The sequence below is a fragment of the Ambystoma mexicanum genome, chromosome 8 (assembly GCF_040938575.1).
Source record: "Ambystoma mexicanum isolate Mex_15411 chromosome 8, UKY_AmexF1_1, whole genome shotgun sequence".
NCBI lineage: Eukaryota > Metazoa > Chordata > Amphibia > Caudata > Ambystomatidae > Ambystoma > Ambystoma mexicanum.
In genome coordinates this window covers 293,919,282-293,936,224 of record NC_090929.1, presented here as the reverse complement: position 1 = coordinate 293,936,224, position 16,943 = coordinate 293,919,282, and the positions used below count along the sequence as shown (strand labels likewise).

The 16,943-nt window shown below is 43.1% G+C and overlaps 1 protein-coding gene across 1 annotated transcript in view; it reads right to left on the bottom strand.

Annotated features, from left to right (window-relative positions):
• The window catches only part of LOC138471850 (ER degradation-enhancing alpha-mannosidase-like protein 3), a 996,165-nt gene that overhangs the window by 277,800 nt on the left and 701,422 nt on the right, over positions 1-16,943 (bottom strand). The window contains exon 14 of the mRNA XM_069609693.1: positions 665-830. Coding sequence (XP_069465794.1) covers positions 665-830 — 166 coding nt within the window. The remainder of the gene's footprint in view (positions 1-664; positions 831-16,943) is intronic.

Sequence of the window (16,943 nt, the reverse complement as noted above, 5' to 3'; positions counted from 1 at the left end):
GGAAGTGAATTTAAGTTTGTATGGTTTGTGTTGGAAAACAATAAAAAATCTTTTTTATTTTTTTTAAAGAAAGACCCTTAGCAGGGTGTGATAAAGCGCAACATGCTATAATACGCAGTAGAATTTGCTGTTCACAAATAACATTGTGAAAAAAAGAACATTTGAAAACAGATTGGTTTAACAGAGTGAGTGCCATATGCAGTCATTTTAATCACAAACGTCCCTTTCATCATCCATAGCATCTGGAAAAATATTCAGAGGCATTAAAATACATTATATTTAGAGCTAGGTAATCATGTTCCACTAATTCAGTTAGTCATTGTCAGTTTACAACTTTAAAAAGGAGCTAAACAAAAGTCTGAAGACAATTAAGGGTTGATTTTATGGGTGGTTATACCAATGTCAAATGGGTCTTTGTTGAACCTTCTAATCAGTATCCCTGTTACTTTTGATTAGACTATTATTGTTAATTCTATAAACGCGACTTGATGTAAATAGTTGTAAGCTGTACTATACCCTTTGTTTATTATTCTTTCATACAGAAATGCTCACATTTTCTATTTGAATGTACAAAGCTTATAGATTAAAATGATAAATGTGGATTCCAACAAGCTACAATAGCTACATTTCATGTGTTTCTGAAACAATTGAAAAGGCACCATACCGTTCTGTTTTCTGGGCAGTGTAGCCGGGATATGGAAAGAGAGAGGGGCAGAAGATGGGCTTCTGTGGTGAAGATGTAATCGTCGATGTTTAATAGCAAGTCTGATGTGTCTGTGAAGAGCAGGTACAAGTACTTGAACATCTCAGCCAGGAAGAAAGAATCCATCCTATAGAGAAGGATGGAAAACATGCGTAAGTGAAATAGCATTCCGAAACCAGACATATCCTACAAAAAGAACTAAGCTCAATTTTGTAGTCACCTATTAGTGCTTTATACGGCAGGCATCCTGCGCAGAGCATGTTGGACCACTCCAAATGAACCATTTCAATAAAATATAATTTTTATTTTGTAACAGGGAGAGGGAATACAAATGAGACATTGTGGAATTGATGAGTAACAGAACTGTTCAATGCAAGGAAAAACAAGTTGGTCAAGCAGGCATGTTCATAATTATAGAAAGTTAGCCTTACAAGGAAGGGAGGGTGAAAGGCTGTTTAATGGTGTTCGAGAAGCTTAAGATGCCTTAAACTAGCATGTTGTGGTAGGTGATCTAGAGTAGGTTTGCGCACTTTGAGACGGCGTGGACTCTTTCAAATAGTAGGCTGATTTTGGTATTTAGCTAATTTTCTGTTAGACTGAAGTCTGCAGCATGAGGGAACCATTCAGTTTTCTTTTCCTTACTACTGAAGGGTCAGATGTACAGACAATTAATGGACATGAAATACATATATGGAGCACTGATGAGCAGTAAGTCTAGGTACTTCAATTGGTGGCCTAGATGAGTTTCATGCTATCAGGGGGGTTTCTCAAATGTGAGGGGAATCAATTGACCAGACAACTCAAAACGTTTAAAAACGGTTTCATTTAGCAATATTTACAGTGGAGCAGAGAGACAGAATAATAAACCACGTGTGAATAATGCACCACTGAAATGTCAGAACTCATCAAACTTGACTGAGCATGGAAAAAAAACATTGTAAAATTGCCTCCATCTCCAGCATCAAGTGGTTAATTTCCTGGGAAAATAGTCTCAGAGTTTCAGGACTTTCTATCTTCTGGGATATTTAGCTACTCCTGATAAGTAGTTGTTTCACAGAAACTTGTATAGTTTCTCTCTCTTCTGTGACCTTATGTTACTGGTCTGATGAAAGTTGTCTTTCTGCAGGATCCCAACTATCTGCCCCTCGAGACAGTTTCTCTCAGCAGAGAATAAGGGACCTGGGTAGTGAGCATGGCTCCTCCCAGAGTCCTGGATGTGGGCTAGAGGAGCTTGGCAGGATGAACGCTCTTCTCCCTAAACCGCCGCTCTCCAAGTTCTATGCCCCTAGGCTCTGCTTCTTACTACCCCTGCCCTCCTTTCTCACAGGCTTCCACTTCCTTATCCACCCCAGTCATTGTCTACTGGCTCTGCTTCATCTACTCTTACTTCCCTGTTCAAGGTATCAATTTCGCTAAACATTCTGGGTCTCTCCTTTGCAGTACTCACTCTCTTTTCAGAACTATCTCAGATTTGTATACACTTCTGTCCACTCCCCTTTCTGTCACCTTCTTCATTCCATTGAGCAACATTGCTGCGTTAGTCTTGAAATGTAAAGTCTCTCCCCAAAAAACTTCTCCCCTCGTCCTCTAACCTCACTTCACCTCTGCGTACCACTCTTTTACACTCTATTCTCAGTCCTAACATCTTTGCATCATTCACCTTCTGCACCCCTTTGGGCCCTTCCACGCTCCTCTGAACACCACCCCCTTTCTTAGTACTTTTCCCCCTTTACTTCTTCGCCCTGTGCTGTGGACATCACACATCTACTGGCTACTAAACACCCTACTGCACTCTACTGGCTAGGGAGATTTTTCCCAAGCCTTCTGGCGAGGGATGTGAAAACGTCTAATCTAAAAACAGGGTTACAAGCAAAAGATCGACCAGGACCCTCTATAATGGCAGTTTGGGGCAGAGTAGTTTGGCTTAATTCAGGAGGGGGGCTGGTAGTTGTTTGGGAGAATTTTCATTTCTGTGCCAATTCCCTTTAACCTTAGAGACCCCCAGCTCTTTTGCTGGAATCAGGGCTTTTTAATTGCGACTCCTGAGTGAGTGGGACCTTTTTCTCAATCACTCATGTGTTTTTCTGACTATGATTTTCTATGTTCCTTACTGTTTTATGGAGTCTGGTAAACTCCATATGCATCTGTTCTTCCATTGGGACACACAGTACCTTTTCTGCAGTGCCACTGAACTGTTCTTGGGTGAACGTCTGTTCCCAAGAATTGTAAGATGACCTCTGTCTTACCTACCTTTACTTTACGGATCCAGCACCCACCACCCTACGAGGAGTGCTGGGGGTTACATAGTAATTCCTTTAACCCATTCTTCATGTAACATTTTGTTAGACTAACTCATTTGAATGGCTGGTGGCAGTGGTTTCTTTGTTTACTACCTAGTGACGTCTATCCGCAGGCTGATAACTCTGCTGAAGTGCTGCACCCAAGGGTGACCATTTTCTCAAAATGGCCCCTTTCTTCTTTTCCCCCCACTTCTTGTTAGTTTCTTCTGGGCTTTTACTCTGTTGTTTGCATCAGGTTTGAGTCCTTTGTGTGTTTGTTTTGCCTTTGGCAGGCTTCAGCCCTGAAGCCCCCCCCTCCTAACCCCCAGGCTCCAGTGTGTGTGGAAAGGCAGGAAGTGAGGGAGGGTCCCGAAGCTTTCCTGTCCTTAGTCTCTAGGTGTGCCTGAATGAAAACAGTTCCAATAGGCCGGCTGGCTGTCCTGAAGGACAGCCACCCTGGTGTGTGATTCACAGCCTAGGGCTGTGAATGAATGGGAACTTGCATAAAAAGCGAGATTTTTGGGACTAAGAGCAGAGTCGAACACCGGAGGACAACATCCAACGCAGAAGACGAGAGAAGACACCAGCAGCTCACCCCTGGACCGCAAAGTGCCCGGTGAAGCCCTGCAGCTGTGCTGACTCAGTTTTCGAATCGACAGGGAAAACCCGTAAAGGACGACTTCCTCCCTTAGGCTGGTGGGACCAACTAACCTCGAGACAATTTCTATTTTGGGTCAAGGCTGCAGAAGCCCAATTCCCAGGGTACCTCGACTACTTTTAAGTGCATGGTCTTCCGAAGTCCGAATCCTGCCAGATCTCAGTGGGGTTCCAGAGGACCCTACTGAAGCAAGACAAGTACGTCCAGAGTCCCTTCACCAGAGTGCAAGACCAAGGGATCAAGGAAATCCTAACCAGAGCTTTTCGTTCTTCGTTGGCACTGAGAAAAAGGTGTCAAAACCACAAAGAGCTGCTGAATCGACAGAAATCCATTGCTGCCGAGTCCCTCTCTCAAGTGCTGCCGCAGGAGCCCGCCAGACGTCCCCCCTTTCGTCACCACAACCAAGGACCAGGAACAAGGGTATACTGCAAGGCAACCAAGACAACCAGCTGGAACACTTTCTTCATTTTCAAGGTACTGTGGAGCTTGGGGTATTGTATCTTTTTGCCATTGGGGTGCTTCAGCATCAGAACTTTGACTTTGTCCATTGACTTTGGCTGTCCTGGCTCCCTAAAGGCCTCATTCTAAACCTATCGGCCTTGGCAGTGCTTGTTACCTTACAGGTTTTAATGTTGAACACTTTAATGCTGGGATAATAGACTGCCTGCATCCTTTTGGGAGAATCAAACTGTTCTTATAACCTATCAATCTGTTCTGATCTAACCCTAACCTTTCCTTCCCTGAAAAATGCAATATTGCAAAAGTGATACTATATAAATGCTATACTGACCTCAAATGACATCACCTCCGGGTGCTGCAACATGTGTAACATATGAATGAATTACTCACCTGCTTTATTGTTCACTTTTTTAATTGAATCGTAACTTGGGATTAACGTTACAGCTAATTACTGCTTTTTAAAGAATGCTTTAAATATCTTTGTCTATAAATAAATATTTATTTTATAACTTTAAGTGTGTAAGTGTTTAATTGGATACTTGTATTTACTGGTTTCATTGCACAGCTTTATGGCTAACATTGCCCCTCTTGAGGTAAACCTGGCTGCTCAGTCACACTACCAACTTGTGTAGCACAGGCCTATATTAAAAGGTGGGTTACCTAATACCAAGAGATAAGTCTTGTGTAGTCCCACACCAGTTGAACTGCAATAATTCTTACCTAACAGTAGTAAAGTATAGTTATACACCAAAGTCACCCCCATAGAATACACTACACTAGCATACTGGAAACTATAGATGATTATAAACTCACAAAGAATATATATCAGGTTAAATAGGCACTTTGGGTTAAGCATAACCCATAGTAAGCACACAGTTTATGTATAAAAACAATAGTGGTCAGTGGAAACTCAACCCACCCCTAAGCTAAATGTGTCGCCCCACTACCTGGTCTTAGGCACAATACAAGGCTATGGGATGGGAAGAAAAACTAACACTAAGCAATAAAAACATACATTAAAACAGTTATGATCAGGACCCAAAATGCAACACAGAAAACAGTCACAATAATTCCTCTGTAGTACATAGTAGCAAAGCACACAAATGCACTTTTTTAGGAAAGATTTTCTTTATGCACCTTTCCCTCCATAGATTTCTATGGGACTGCCAGTCTTTTTGCTGATTTTTTAACACTGTCCTGACATTTGGAGGTCAATAAAGTCTTCTGCTTTACTTCCCTTACCTGTTTTGCTCATTCTTTTGGGGAAACGGACTAGTCTCTAAGACTATCTGTACTGAGAGACTTGGCACTCATTATGAGTTCCTGGTATCCCGCCGGTAATTCCGGCAGAATACAGGGGAACTACTCTATCGTCTTCACCACCAGATATCACTGGGATATTACGGGCAGCAGGAACTCTGGTAACTCCCCATTCCATTGAGTCTCATAGGACTCCATGGGATAGGATTTCCCTAATCACTGGTACCGTTATTAACGGTGCCAGTGATTCAGGCCCTTATCTGCCGGTAGGGGCCTGACCTGCCGGTAGATCAGAGTCCCTACCGGCAGACTTGGAGTTGGCCGGTCTGGAAAAGTGCCGGTATATGTTATTAGTGGCACCTTATTTCCAGACCGGCCAACTTGTAATGAGGATGTAAGTCTCTCTCTTGGAATTCTTGTATTTTTACAATTACACACATCACCTTATAGTGCAGTTGGGATATTTACGATCCTTATAACTGTTTACCTCTTGGCTTTTTGGTTAGTTGGACAATGTGTCCAAGATAAGCTGGTGTTACAGAGTATTTTTCTAAAGTACGCCCAAAGGACTTCATAAGACTCTACTTGGCAATAAAGAGTTTCAACCTCTAGTATAAGTCTATACTACTCACAATATGGGTAGCTATGGCGGAGCAGTCAGGCATAACTTAGGAAAGAGAGAGGGCTGTAGGAAGGTAAGAAAACGTGTAGCATACATTTGGCCCAAAGACACATTTACACATATATATGTAAAAATAATGGTTTATTTTATGTGCACACAGGGAAAGAGAATTCTTTAGAAGTTAAGTACTATCATAAGCAAATAACACAATACAAAAACCAATACAATACTTCTGATAAGTAAACCACAGTGTAAAAGGCTTATAGAATGGCAACATGCAATTCAGTATAAGCAAAACCACTTACTAGTCAACTTTATATATACTTCCTAGAATGGCAGTATACAATTCAAAGGTGAGTAATAATTTTGTAGCACTTGGAACTTATTCTGTTTCAGGAATAATACACTTACACTTGTAATACTTTCTAGAATAGCGGATGCAATTCAAAGGTAAGTAAGAACTTAGCAATTCCTTTTTAGAAGGGCAGTATGCAAATCAAAGGGGAATAACCACCTTGTACTTTGTAGAATGACATTGTGTAATTCCAAGGTAAGCAAACACTCTGTAACTTATTCTATATCAGGATTAATACAGTTACACTTATACTTTTTAGAATAGTGGATACAATTCAAAGCTAAGTAAGAACTTGGCAATTACTTTTCTGAATGACATTATGTAATTCAAAGGTGACTAATAACTTTGTAACCTATTCTGTTTTCAGGAATAATGCAGTTACTAGTAATACTTTTTAGAATAGTAGACACAATTAAAAAAGGTAACTAATAACTTTGATTCAGATCCTTATGACAGAAACAACACCGCAGGGTAAGTTACTAAGCAATCTCTTTACAGAGCGTGGGCTTTAGGAGTCTCCTTCAGGGTCAGATTGGAGGTCAAAAAGGTAGACACAAGCCATAGAAAAGGCAAGAGTTCCTAGGGAAATCTTCTGTAGCAGTTAAGTAACAGTTCTTGTTGGTAAAAGGGTTCAGGGGCTTTGTAGAAGGCTTCCTGAATGCGTTCCAGAATTAGGCTTGGGTGAACATTGATGGGCGAACTACCAACTACATGAATTACCCCCCTAACTACCAAGGAGCGACAGAACAACTCAAGGTAAATATTACCTCGAAGTCTCACAGTATCTCAGCCATGAAGATGATGATGCAGGCGGACACTATCACAATGCTGCAGCTGCAGGACCCAGTCACTAGATTCTTGGTCTTCTGACGAAAGAAAGAACAATTGGAAGGATTTTTCTGCAGAAGTCGATTGAAGGCTCCCAGCTAAGGATTCTTCTTAGCTTCTTGCGGCTCTATGAATTTAGCGCCCTTTCAAGACACCAGATGAATAAAGGTTGTCGTCTGATCGATTTGCCTCACTTTCTCGGTCCAACACTCTGTTGAGTGGACTCCAAGGAGGTCCAGCAGGAATCCACCTAAGTTTCAGAGAAATTCGTTCTTTGGAAGACAATGCACAGCACTCGGTGTCGAGGTCCCAGGGTATTAGCAGTTGGCAGCTCAGGAAGGTGGCAGCTCGTCAAAGGATGGCTCAAAATTCAAGTCTTCTTAAGACTGATTGGTCCCACCAGCCCAGAAGGAGACGTCCTCTTGGTCTACTCTGCCGCATGGAAGAAAGGGTCAACACAGCAGTGGTCACTTAACAGGCATCTATAGTCGCTGGAAGTAGCTAGAGGCGTCTTCTCTTCTTCCTCACCGAATTCAGCTCCAGTGGTCAGCTTGTCTTCAGCTTCCAAATGCAAGACATTTATCTAGGTGCCCAGCCAATCAGCACTCATGCTACATTCAAACTTTGGGGGGTGGCTGTCTTTCAGGACACTCCACCAATCATATACTACGTGTTTCGGGCAGAACGCCCTTCTTCAGGTATGGATATCGTGGATATTCTTTCTGAAATTTTAACAGAAAAGAATACATTTTTATGAAGCTAAATAAAGATTTTTTCATTAGAACTCATGTAAGTGTTAATTTGCAGTAAATCTAATTAGTAAATAATAAATGAAAAAAGACTCTTCACTAACCTGTAGAGTACATTCATATAATGCTAGAGTTTTGATCGTTCACCGCCTCGATATAATTCTACCCCTAGAGATAAGAGTAGAAAGAATTGAAAAGTAAAAGAGTGTAACCATCATGCTCAAAGTATCTGAGACACACTTCTTAACATACATCGCTGAAGATGCTTCTCATTTGATCGGAGGCGGGAACAGTCGCTCACAAAAGCATTTTTGTCAGCGACTGTTCCCGCCTCAGATCAAATGATAATACGCTCTTTTACTTTTCAATTCTTTCTATTCTTATCTCTGAAAGGTTTTAAAGGTTAACAACCTTAAAGGACATGAGTGTAGAGGTTCAAAAGGTGCACACGTTAGAAATTTTAGAACCAGATTAAGATCCCAAACTGGAACCTGGAAAGGAGATAGGGGAACATATTAGTGAGCCCCTTTAGAAATTGGGTCACCTGTGGAATTTTGAAATAGGAACATTTCTCTGACGAGTGTTTAAAGATGGACAGCACTGCCAAGTAGCCTTTAATGGTACCAATCTGGAGCCCCAGATTAGCTAAAGATAGACGAAAGGATAAAACATTGTTTCCCTGCACCAGTTGCAGAATGTATTCCCACGGCAACGGTACAAAGACTTTGTTGCTGGCCTTCTGGCCGAAAGCAACACCTCCATTACGTCATCCGGGAGGGCGCAATCTGTTTATCTCAGCCTTTCAGAAACCAAGCGTAATGGTTGAGTGTCTTGACCTCTGGATGGAAAACCCGACCCTCCTCTCGCGAGAGAAGGGCCTCTCTTTGTGGAAGACACTTTGGAGGACAGATGGACATGTCCACAAAGTACGGGTACCGCGTCCTCCTGGCACAATCCGGGGCAATTAGGATCATATGTTACCTGAACCGTCTCAACCTCCTGATCACATGAGGAATGACGGGGACTGGAGGAAACACGTACAGGAGTGGAAACTCCCAGTACACTACGAACGCGTCTCCTAGAGCTCCTCCTGGGGGAAATTCCCATGGGCAATACTGTTCGCACTTCCGGTTGAACTCTGTCGTGAACAGATCTGCTTGAAGGGTTCCCCAAAGGGTGAAGATCACTTGAAGGACTTCCTGAGCTAGTTCCCAATAGTGGGAGACTGTGCTCTGCCTGCTCAGAGCATCCACCGCTGTGTTCTCCTCTCCAGCTGGATGAACTTTCCAGGGTATCTGGTCAATCCGTTGAATGCTATTGCATCTAACACCAATCCATTGAATTAGAAGCATCGAAATGCCATTTCATTGAATAACCATTTTGTTGTCTATAATTCGATGGGTTAGATTAAGGGTAGGGCTAGGTTTAGGGTTAGGTTAGGGTTGAAGTTTGGGTTAGGGTTGGGGCTAGGGTTAGATTAAGGATTACATTAGGGTTAGGGTTTGGGTTAGTGTGGGTGGGCGTGGCGCTTGGGGGGGCTGGGGGAGGAACCCCCCCAATAGACATAAAAACTTTTAAATGTTACAAGGAGCTGGCCAGTGCCGACATTTCAGCACTGGACAGCTCCATGTAACGTTTTAAAGTTATGCAAAAATCATCGAAATGCTATTTTTTACATGTAAAAGTGCATTTCCATTGAAACCAGTCCATTTATATTTTCGATGGAAATGCACTGTTACATGTTAAAGATAGCCTGTCGATGCTTTGGCAGGCGATGCTTTGCATTAGATGGTTTGGTTTGTAGATGCTTTTTTTTAGACAGATTGACCATAAACCCTGATAGGGAGATTCCTTCTTGAATTGCCCAGTACCGGAGCTGCATTGCCTCTCTGTACAGTGGTTGTGACCCTACACCTCCTATCTTGTTGAGGTAGTACATGGCCACTGTGTTATCCGTCATTATCAGGACATTCTTTCCCTGTACAGAGGGCAGAAAGCTTGTAACACAAAAGAGGTATGGGGAAGAAAAGAGTATATTTATACTGCTACATCAATTATTCTCCCCAAAATAGGTAAACCCTTTAAATTGAACACAAAAGAATATTGGTAGCAGTGTGTGATCACAGGTGGGAGCCCTCCTCTCACTATTCGTAAACCAAGGTAAGGGGGAAGGATACTAAGACCTTCAACTGTGAGCTTAATAAACCACTATACGGTGGAGGAAATTTAAACCAACCAGTTGATCACGCAAAAAATAGAAAAATATATAAAATCAAGTTTATTATAACAATTCACACAAAATTACATGATCATACAGTTTAAGAATAAACAATCGACATACATTATAACTCCTAAAATAGTTAAACTGAAAAAGGGGCAACACAGAGGGAAAAGAATATGTAAACCGAATTCAAGAGGGTTTACAAATTAGACATGTGATTAATCACACTCACAGGTCAGTCCTAAAAGTTTCAGGGTTGACTAAAAGAAATTATTACTAAAATCTCAACTGACCAATCACTATCATACTCCTCCATTCCCATTCAGCCCGACATGTTCCATTCCTCACACGTTACTTTCACACACAAATCAAGGGAAATTCTTCAGGGGCGTGCTCATACACCTATAAATGCCATTGCAGCTCATATTTGCTTACATTTGCCTGATTAACTGTTCTAGACTCTTCCATATCCGCCATTAGCTGCTGTTGTCTGTTGCGAAACACCTACCTATGCCTAATTCACACTGCAGTAACTGTATTACCTGGCAAATCGTATGCCTAGCCGTCAGGTAAGCCAAACTGTTCACTAAATATCCTATTGTGCCTACCTAACTATGGCACAACATCGGTAAAAACCAGATCCCATGCATGCTAGCATGTTGTCTCATTGCCTAGTGTAAATTGCAACTATTCCTAGCCACTACTGTTAACCACTGTGCTTGCCGAACTTGTCAGTATTTGAGGTCTTAACCTGCTGCTTTTACTTGCATAACTATTGTTAACCATTGTACTAGCCGAACTTGAGGTCTTAACCTGCTGCCTCTACCCACATAATTATGTACTGGCTCTCCTACACTTACGGGGTATCCCTCCTGTCCTTTGTAACCTTAGGATTAATTGTCAGCTCACTCTCAATACACGTAAATTATGCCCAACTATACCTTCCAATCCTAACTAGGCACAATAACATTAACTAAACTCACCCCCCCCCCCCTTTGGATCGCTTCACTGGCATCACACATATTCCCTCAGCGTATAGCTCTGAACAAAATCATATTATGCCAAGTATTAATCCATACCTGAACTCGCCAGCTCTGTGGCTTAAACACTATGCTCACAAACCCACACCTAACCAACTTTGTGCTATCAGCCTTAGAAATTATAGACTAGGTTCCAGATGCACAAACAAAAGTGTCATTCCCTTGTCGCTAAAATTAAAACCACATTACCAACTAATACCCCCACCGGATTCAATGACACTAACGTCCCTCTTAAAAATTCACCTTCCATTCATTCCAACTGCTCCCCAGCAGAAAAAACTATCCTGATCAAAGGGGCCCTGGTCAACGCCAGATCTCTCCCAGCTCATGCTCTTGACAACTCCGACCTCATTATAACTGAGGACCTTGACTTCTTAGCCATCACTGAAACTTGGCTACATGCAGCTTGGACCCGCTCTGGCCCTAGCAATACCTGACAATTACGCCATTATCAGAAGTGATAGGGACACCAATCATTTAAAAGGTGGGGGAGTTGCCTTCATCTTCAAAAATGCCCTTGAGCTTAGACAAATCCCCAATAACCAGATTCCCTCAGCGGAGCTACTATCAGTCAAACTACCGTTATCACCAAACCAAACTGCCACAGTGCACCTTATCTATTGTCCGCCAGGTCCCATCTCCTCCTTTGCAGATGATATCTCTACCCTTCTCACTGGTAATACTAAGCCTAACACAAAAAATAATAGTCCTGGGGGACTTTAACCTTGGATTCCAAGACCCCAATGACACTAAAGCCCTTGACCTGGCCAGCCCATTGACTGACCAAGGATTTAACCATCACATTCATGAGCCTACACATACCAAAGGGAGAACCCTTGATTGGCTTTCTGACTTGAACTGCAGCATCAACCTGATATCAGTCATTCCCTGCATCTGGTCTGATCATCACAAGATACCCTTCACTGTCAAAACAAAGCCACTCAATCTTAAACCTAGCATGGCACCTTCGATTCAAACCCGGAACAAGAAAGACATTACTAAGGAGAGATTATTACTGATCATCCTCCCCCGTCTCAATAAAACCGCAGTCTCCTGTTCTGCCCATACAGACCTTGTAGATAACTATAACCAAACTATACTAAAAGCTCTAAATTACATAGCTCCACTAAAAGTATGTAAATCAAACAGCGCATGCACCTCAATTCGTGGTTTACACCTCAGCTGAGAGACTTCCGCAAAGCCAGAAGAAGTGCAGAATGACACTGGAAAAGCCATCCAGCAGACTCCAACAAAAACACATTGATTACTGCATCTGTTAACTACAAGGAAGCAATTCTCACAGCTAAAAAGGACACCTACAACAAACGGATCCTTCGGGCAGAATCCAATAAAAAAGAGCTCTTCAAGATCCTCAAAGAACTTAAATCTCCTAGAACCCCAACAGACAAGTGCAACACCAACACCGCCTGGTGTACTAGTATACAAAAAGCACTTTTGGATAAAATTACTACCATGAAGACTAAAATTAACAATAAAAAATGCAGCCTGATGGCAGACCCTCTCTCCACGATTACTATCTACAGCCCGTCAGTACCGACGCACTCTTGCAAACCTTTCAGCTTTTCCCCATTATCTATCTGGGAAGTGGAAAATATCATCAAAAAACGAAAACCTTCAAACTGTCAAGGCATGTCCAGCACCCATCATCAAGGAAGCTGCCCATAACTTAGCCCCCTTCATCACCACTTTATTAATGCCTCTTTTAAAGCTGACACTGTCCCTAAGTATCTGAAGGATGCGTGGGTCATCCCCCTCATAAAAAAACCTACACTTGTCCCTAGCAACCCATCTAACTACAGACCAATCACCACAGTGCCCTTCCTCTTGAAAATCTTAGACCGAGCAGCCTATTTACAAATTCAGGAATACCTTGAGTCCAATAGACTCCTCAGTCTACGACAATCAGGCTTCCGCCCGAAACACGGCACCGAGTCAGCCCTCTTAGACCTCAAAACACAAATACAGGACATTAAAGACAAAGGCAAGATAGCTCTACTACTACTACTACTACTTGACCTTTCGGCAGAGTTCGACCTGGTTGATCATCAAATTCTCTGCCATCATTTAAAAACCGCTGCCCATTTTTCAGACGAGGCCACATCATGGATCAGATAATTCCTTGCAAACAGAACCATGCGTGTTTTCTCCCCGACTGCTTCAGCTGATCCTTCACCTGTTACCTGCGGGGTCCCACAAGAGTCTTGTGTATCCCCAACACTATACAATGTGTTTACCAAACCTCTATTTGATATTCTTGATTATCTGGGTGTCACCTATACGAACTATGCGGATGACACCCAGACACTCATCCCAATTACTGGGGACTACACAACGAACTCAAAGGCTCTTAACGAGGTCTACTCAGTCATCCAAGCGTGGATGGCACATCATGGTCTATGTTTAAACGATTTATTTATTTATTTATTTATTTATTCGCATTTGTTAAGCGCACAGAATCAGCCCTGAGGCATCGTGGCGCTGGTTACAGAATAGCGCTGGTTACAGGGAAAGCGCGTCTTAGTTACAGCATACAGAGGCATACATGCATACAGTTTGGGCAGTAGCAATAGTTAGCAGTGTGTGCCTGAATGGCAGTAGGTAGAGGAATTTTAGTTAAAGAGAGAGGTTTTGAGTTTTTTTCTAAACGCTGTGAGGGAGCCTTCTGCTCTTAGAGCGTGGGGGAGATTATTCCAAAGTTTTGGTGCTATGTAGGGGAAACCCAGCCCCCCGGCTGTAATCTTGTGGATGCGTGGTACAGTGAGTTGGTTAGTGTAGCAGAGTCTGGTAGGTCTGGATGAGGTCTGTCTGAGAATGGTGTCTGAGAGATATGATGGTGCAGTGTGGTGGATACATTTGTGGGTAGTAGTCAGTACCTTGAAGGTGATGCGTTCTTTGACAGGGAGCCAGTGAACTGATTGCCTTGCCAGTGAGATGTGGTCCCTTTTGGAGATGTTTAATGCTGCTCTTAGAGCGTTATTTTGGGCGACCTGGAGTTTGTTTAGGTTTTTTTCAGAGGTGCCGGCTAGAAGTGCATTGCAATAGTCAAGTTTAGCGCCTATGGTAGCTCTTGCTATTGAAAGGCAGTTTTCTTTGGAAAGGAATGGTTTAATGGCGTTGATGAGTTTAGTGCTTAGTGCAGATGCGGAGACAATGGCACTAACTTGTTTGTCCATGGACAGGGTTGCATCAATGTAGACCCCTAGCGTTTTCACAGAGGATAGGACTGGGATAGTGCAGTTGTCGATGTTGAAATTGGCATAGCAGCTGTCTAGCCTGGCCAGTGTGGATTTTTGGCCGAGGATAAGGATTTCAGTCTTATCCCCGTTAAGACATAGGCCGTTAGTGGCCATCCAGGCTTGAATGGTGGCATATATGAGTTTTAGAGCTAGGGCGTCTTTGTGGTATGAGCCTGATAGAGGGAGGAGCACTTGGGTGTCGTCGGCGTAGTTGGTGTAGGCAATCCCAAGTGCATCAAGTTTCTCGAATAGGGGCTTAGTGAATAGATTGTAAAGCGTAGGTGCTGTACAGGAGCCTTGAGGGACACCGCAGTGTATTATGGATGGTGTTGCGCTCGAAATGTTTGAAAAGACTTTCATGGCCCTCCCTTCAAGAAATGAGGTTATCCAGGAGGTGGCTTGGTCAGAGAAATGTGCGGAGTGGGAGAGGTGTGAGGTGAGGGTCTTGTGGTCCACTAGGTCGAATGCCGCAGAGAGGTCGAGGAGAAGTAAAAGGGCGGGTTTACCTTTGTCCAATATCTTGGTTATTTGGTTTTTTAGGTCCAGCAAAGCAGTCTCTGTTCCATGACCTTTGCGGAAGCCTGACTGTCTGGTGCCTAGGATGGAGTTAGATTCGAGGTATAGTTGGATTTGGCTGTGTGCCACTTTATCTAGAATCTTGAGAAGGAAGGGGACAGTTGTTATAGGTCTGTAATTGTTAGGCATCGTGGGGTCGAGAGTGGGCTTTTTTAGAAGTGGGCGCACCCAGGCTTCTTTAAGACTGTCTGGGACAGAGCAGGACTTGAATGAGGCATTAATGAATGCGGTAATGATTGGGGCAAGTGGTTCAGCGCAGTCCTTGATTAATTTAGGGGGGCATGTATCGGCTTTGCAAGTCGATGGTTTCAGATGTTTCAGTATGTCCAGGACTTCTAGTTCTGAAACTTCTTTAAAGGCAAATTTGGGAATGTTAGTGGTTTTGCTATGGGATTGGGAATCTAAGTGTCGACTCTGTTTTGGCAAGGTATTGTAGTGGTCGCGGATTTTGTTTTGTAAGAGGTCTATTTTGTTGAGCATGGCGGCTTGGATACTGTTGCACCAGCCTTCATCCTTGATGATCTCGTCAGAGGAAGTGGGAGGCACTGTGAGCTCTTTAAAGATAGAGAAGAGTTCTCTTGAGTGGCACTTTGAGTCTAGTATTCGACGGTTGTATGATTCAGATTTGGCATTGAAGATGGCGGTTTTGTATTTTTTTGCAGTGACTTTGAATAAGTCTTTGGTGATGTCGCATGGGTTGGCCTGCCAGTTTTTAAGTGCTTGGCGCTTTTTGTCACGCAGAGCTTGGAGGTCCTCTGTGAACCATGCGTTTGAGTGGAAGGATTTTTTTTCTTTTTTCTCTTCTAGAGGAGCGATGGAGTTTATAGCATTGGTGAGCGTATCCTTGAGTATGTCTGCTAGGATGTTAGGATCTTGAGGGAAAGGAGGGGCGAGGCATGGGGTGTTGAGAAGGGGGAGTAGATTGTCTGCAGTTAACTTTTTGGAGCTTCTGGCTAGGGTGGCGGATTTATGTACTGGTGTTTTTCTGGTAGGTAACGTAGGGATAGAGAATTGTATGCAGCTGTGATCTGTCCAAGGGAGGAATGTGTTGGATGTGATAGAGGAGTTACAGTTATGGTCGGCCAGCCAGTCAAGAGTTCTGCCTTTGGAGTGGGTGGGTGACAGGATTTTTTGTGTGAAGTCTAGGTTGGAGAGGTCCTTGAGGAAGGAGGTTGCTGTTTTGTCCTTTGGGTCATTATAGCCTAGGTTAAGATCACCTAGGAGTAAGGTTTTGGTGGATTTTTTTAGGTTTTCGCTGAGAATATGCGTGATTTGCCCTTGAAAATCGGTTGGGAGTCCTGGAGGCCGGTAGATGACGTGAATGTTAATGGTGTTGTTGTGAGAGAGGGATAGTTTGGCCGATAGTATGTCTGCATTCCAAGACTCAGTTACTCATCCTAGGCTCTCACCCATGACTTAAACTGGACCCTGCTTTCCAAGCTTTTATCATTGATGGGAACACCATTAAGGTGTCAAACAACACCAAAACCCTCGGTTTCTTCCTGGAATCGACCCTCTCCCTGACAAAACAAATCAATTCAGTGGTCTCAGCATCAGTTTACACCTGCAAATTGGTGACAGCCTGCAGACCCTTGATTACCATCCTTAACTGCACCATCCTGGCAAGAACCCTTGTTATGGCCAAAATTGAAACCTCCACTGGCTCCCTGTGGCACTCAGAATTTCTCTAAAAGCACTTGCACTTACAAATAAGTACCAAGCAGATCAAGCACCTGAATACTTGGCCAACCGCTTCACAGCACACACAGCTACCCGACCACTTAGATCTGCACAAGCTCATTCACTCGCTATACCTAGATTTAAACTACAGAACGCAGGGGGGTCCAGTTTCCCAGTCCTTGCCTCCAAACTTTGGAACACGCTTCCCAATTCACTGAGATCTGAACCCTGATACACCACATTCAAGAACTCGGCC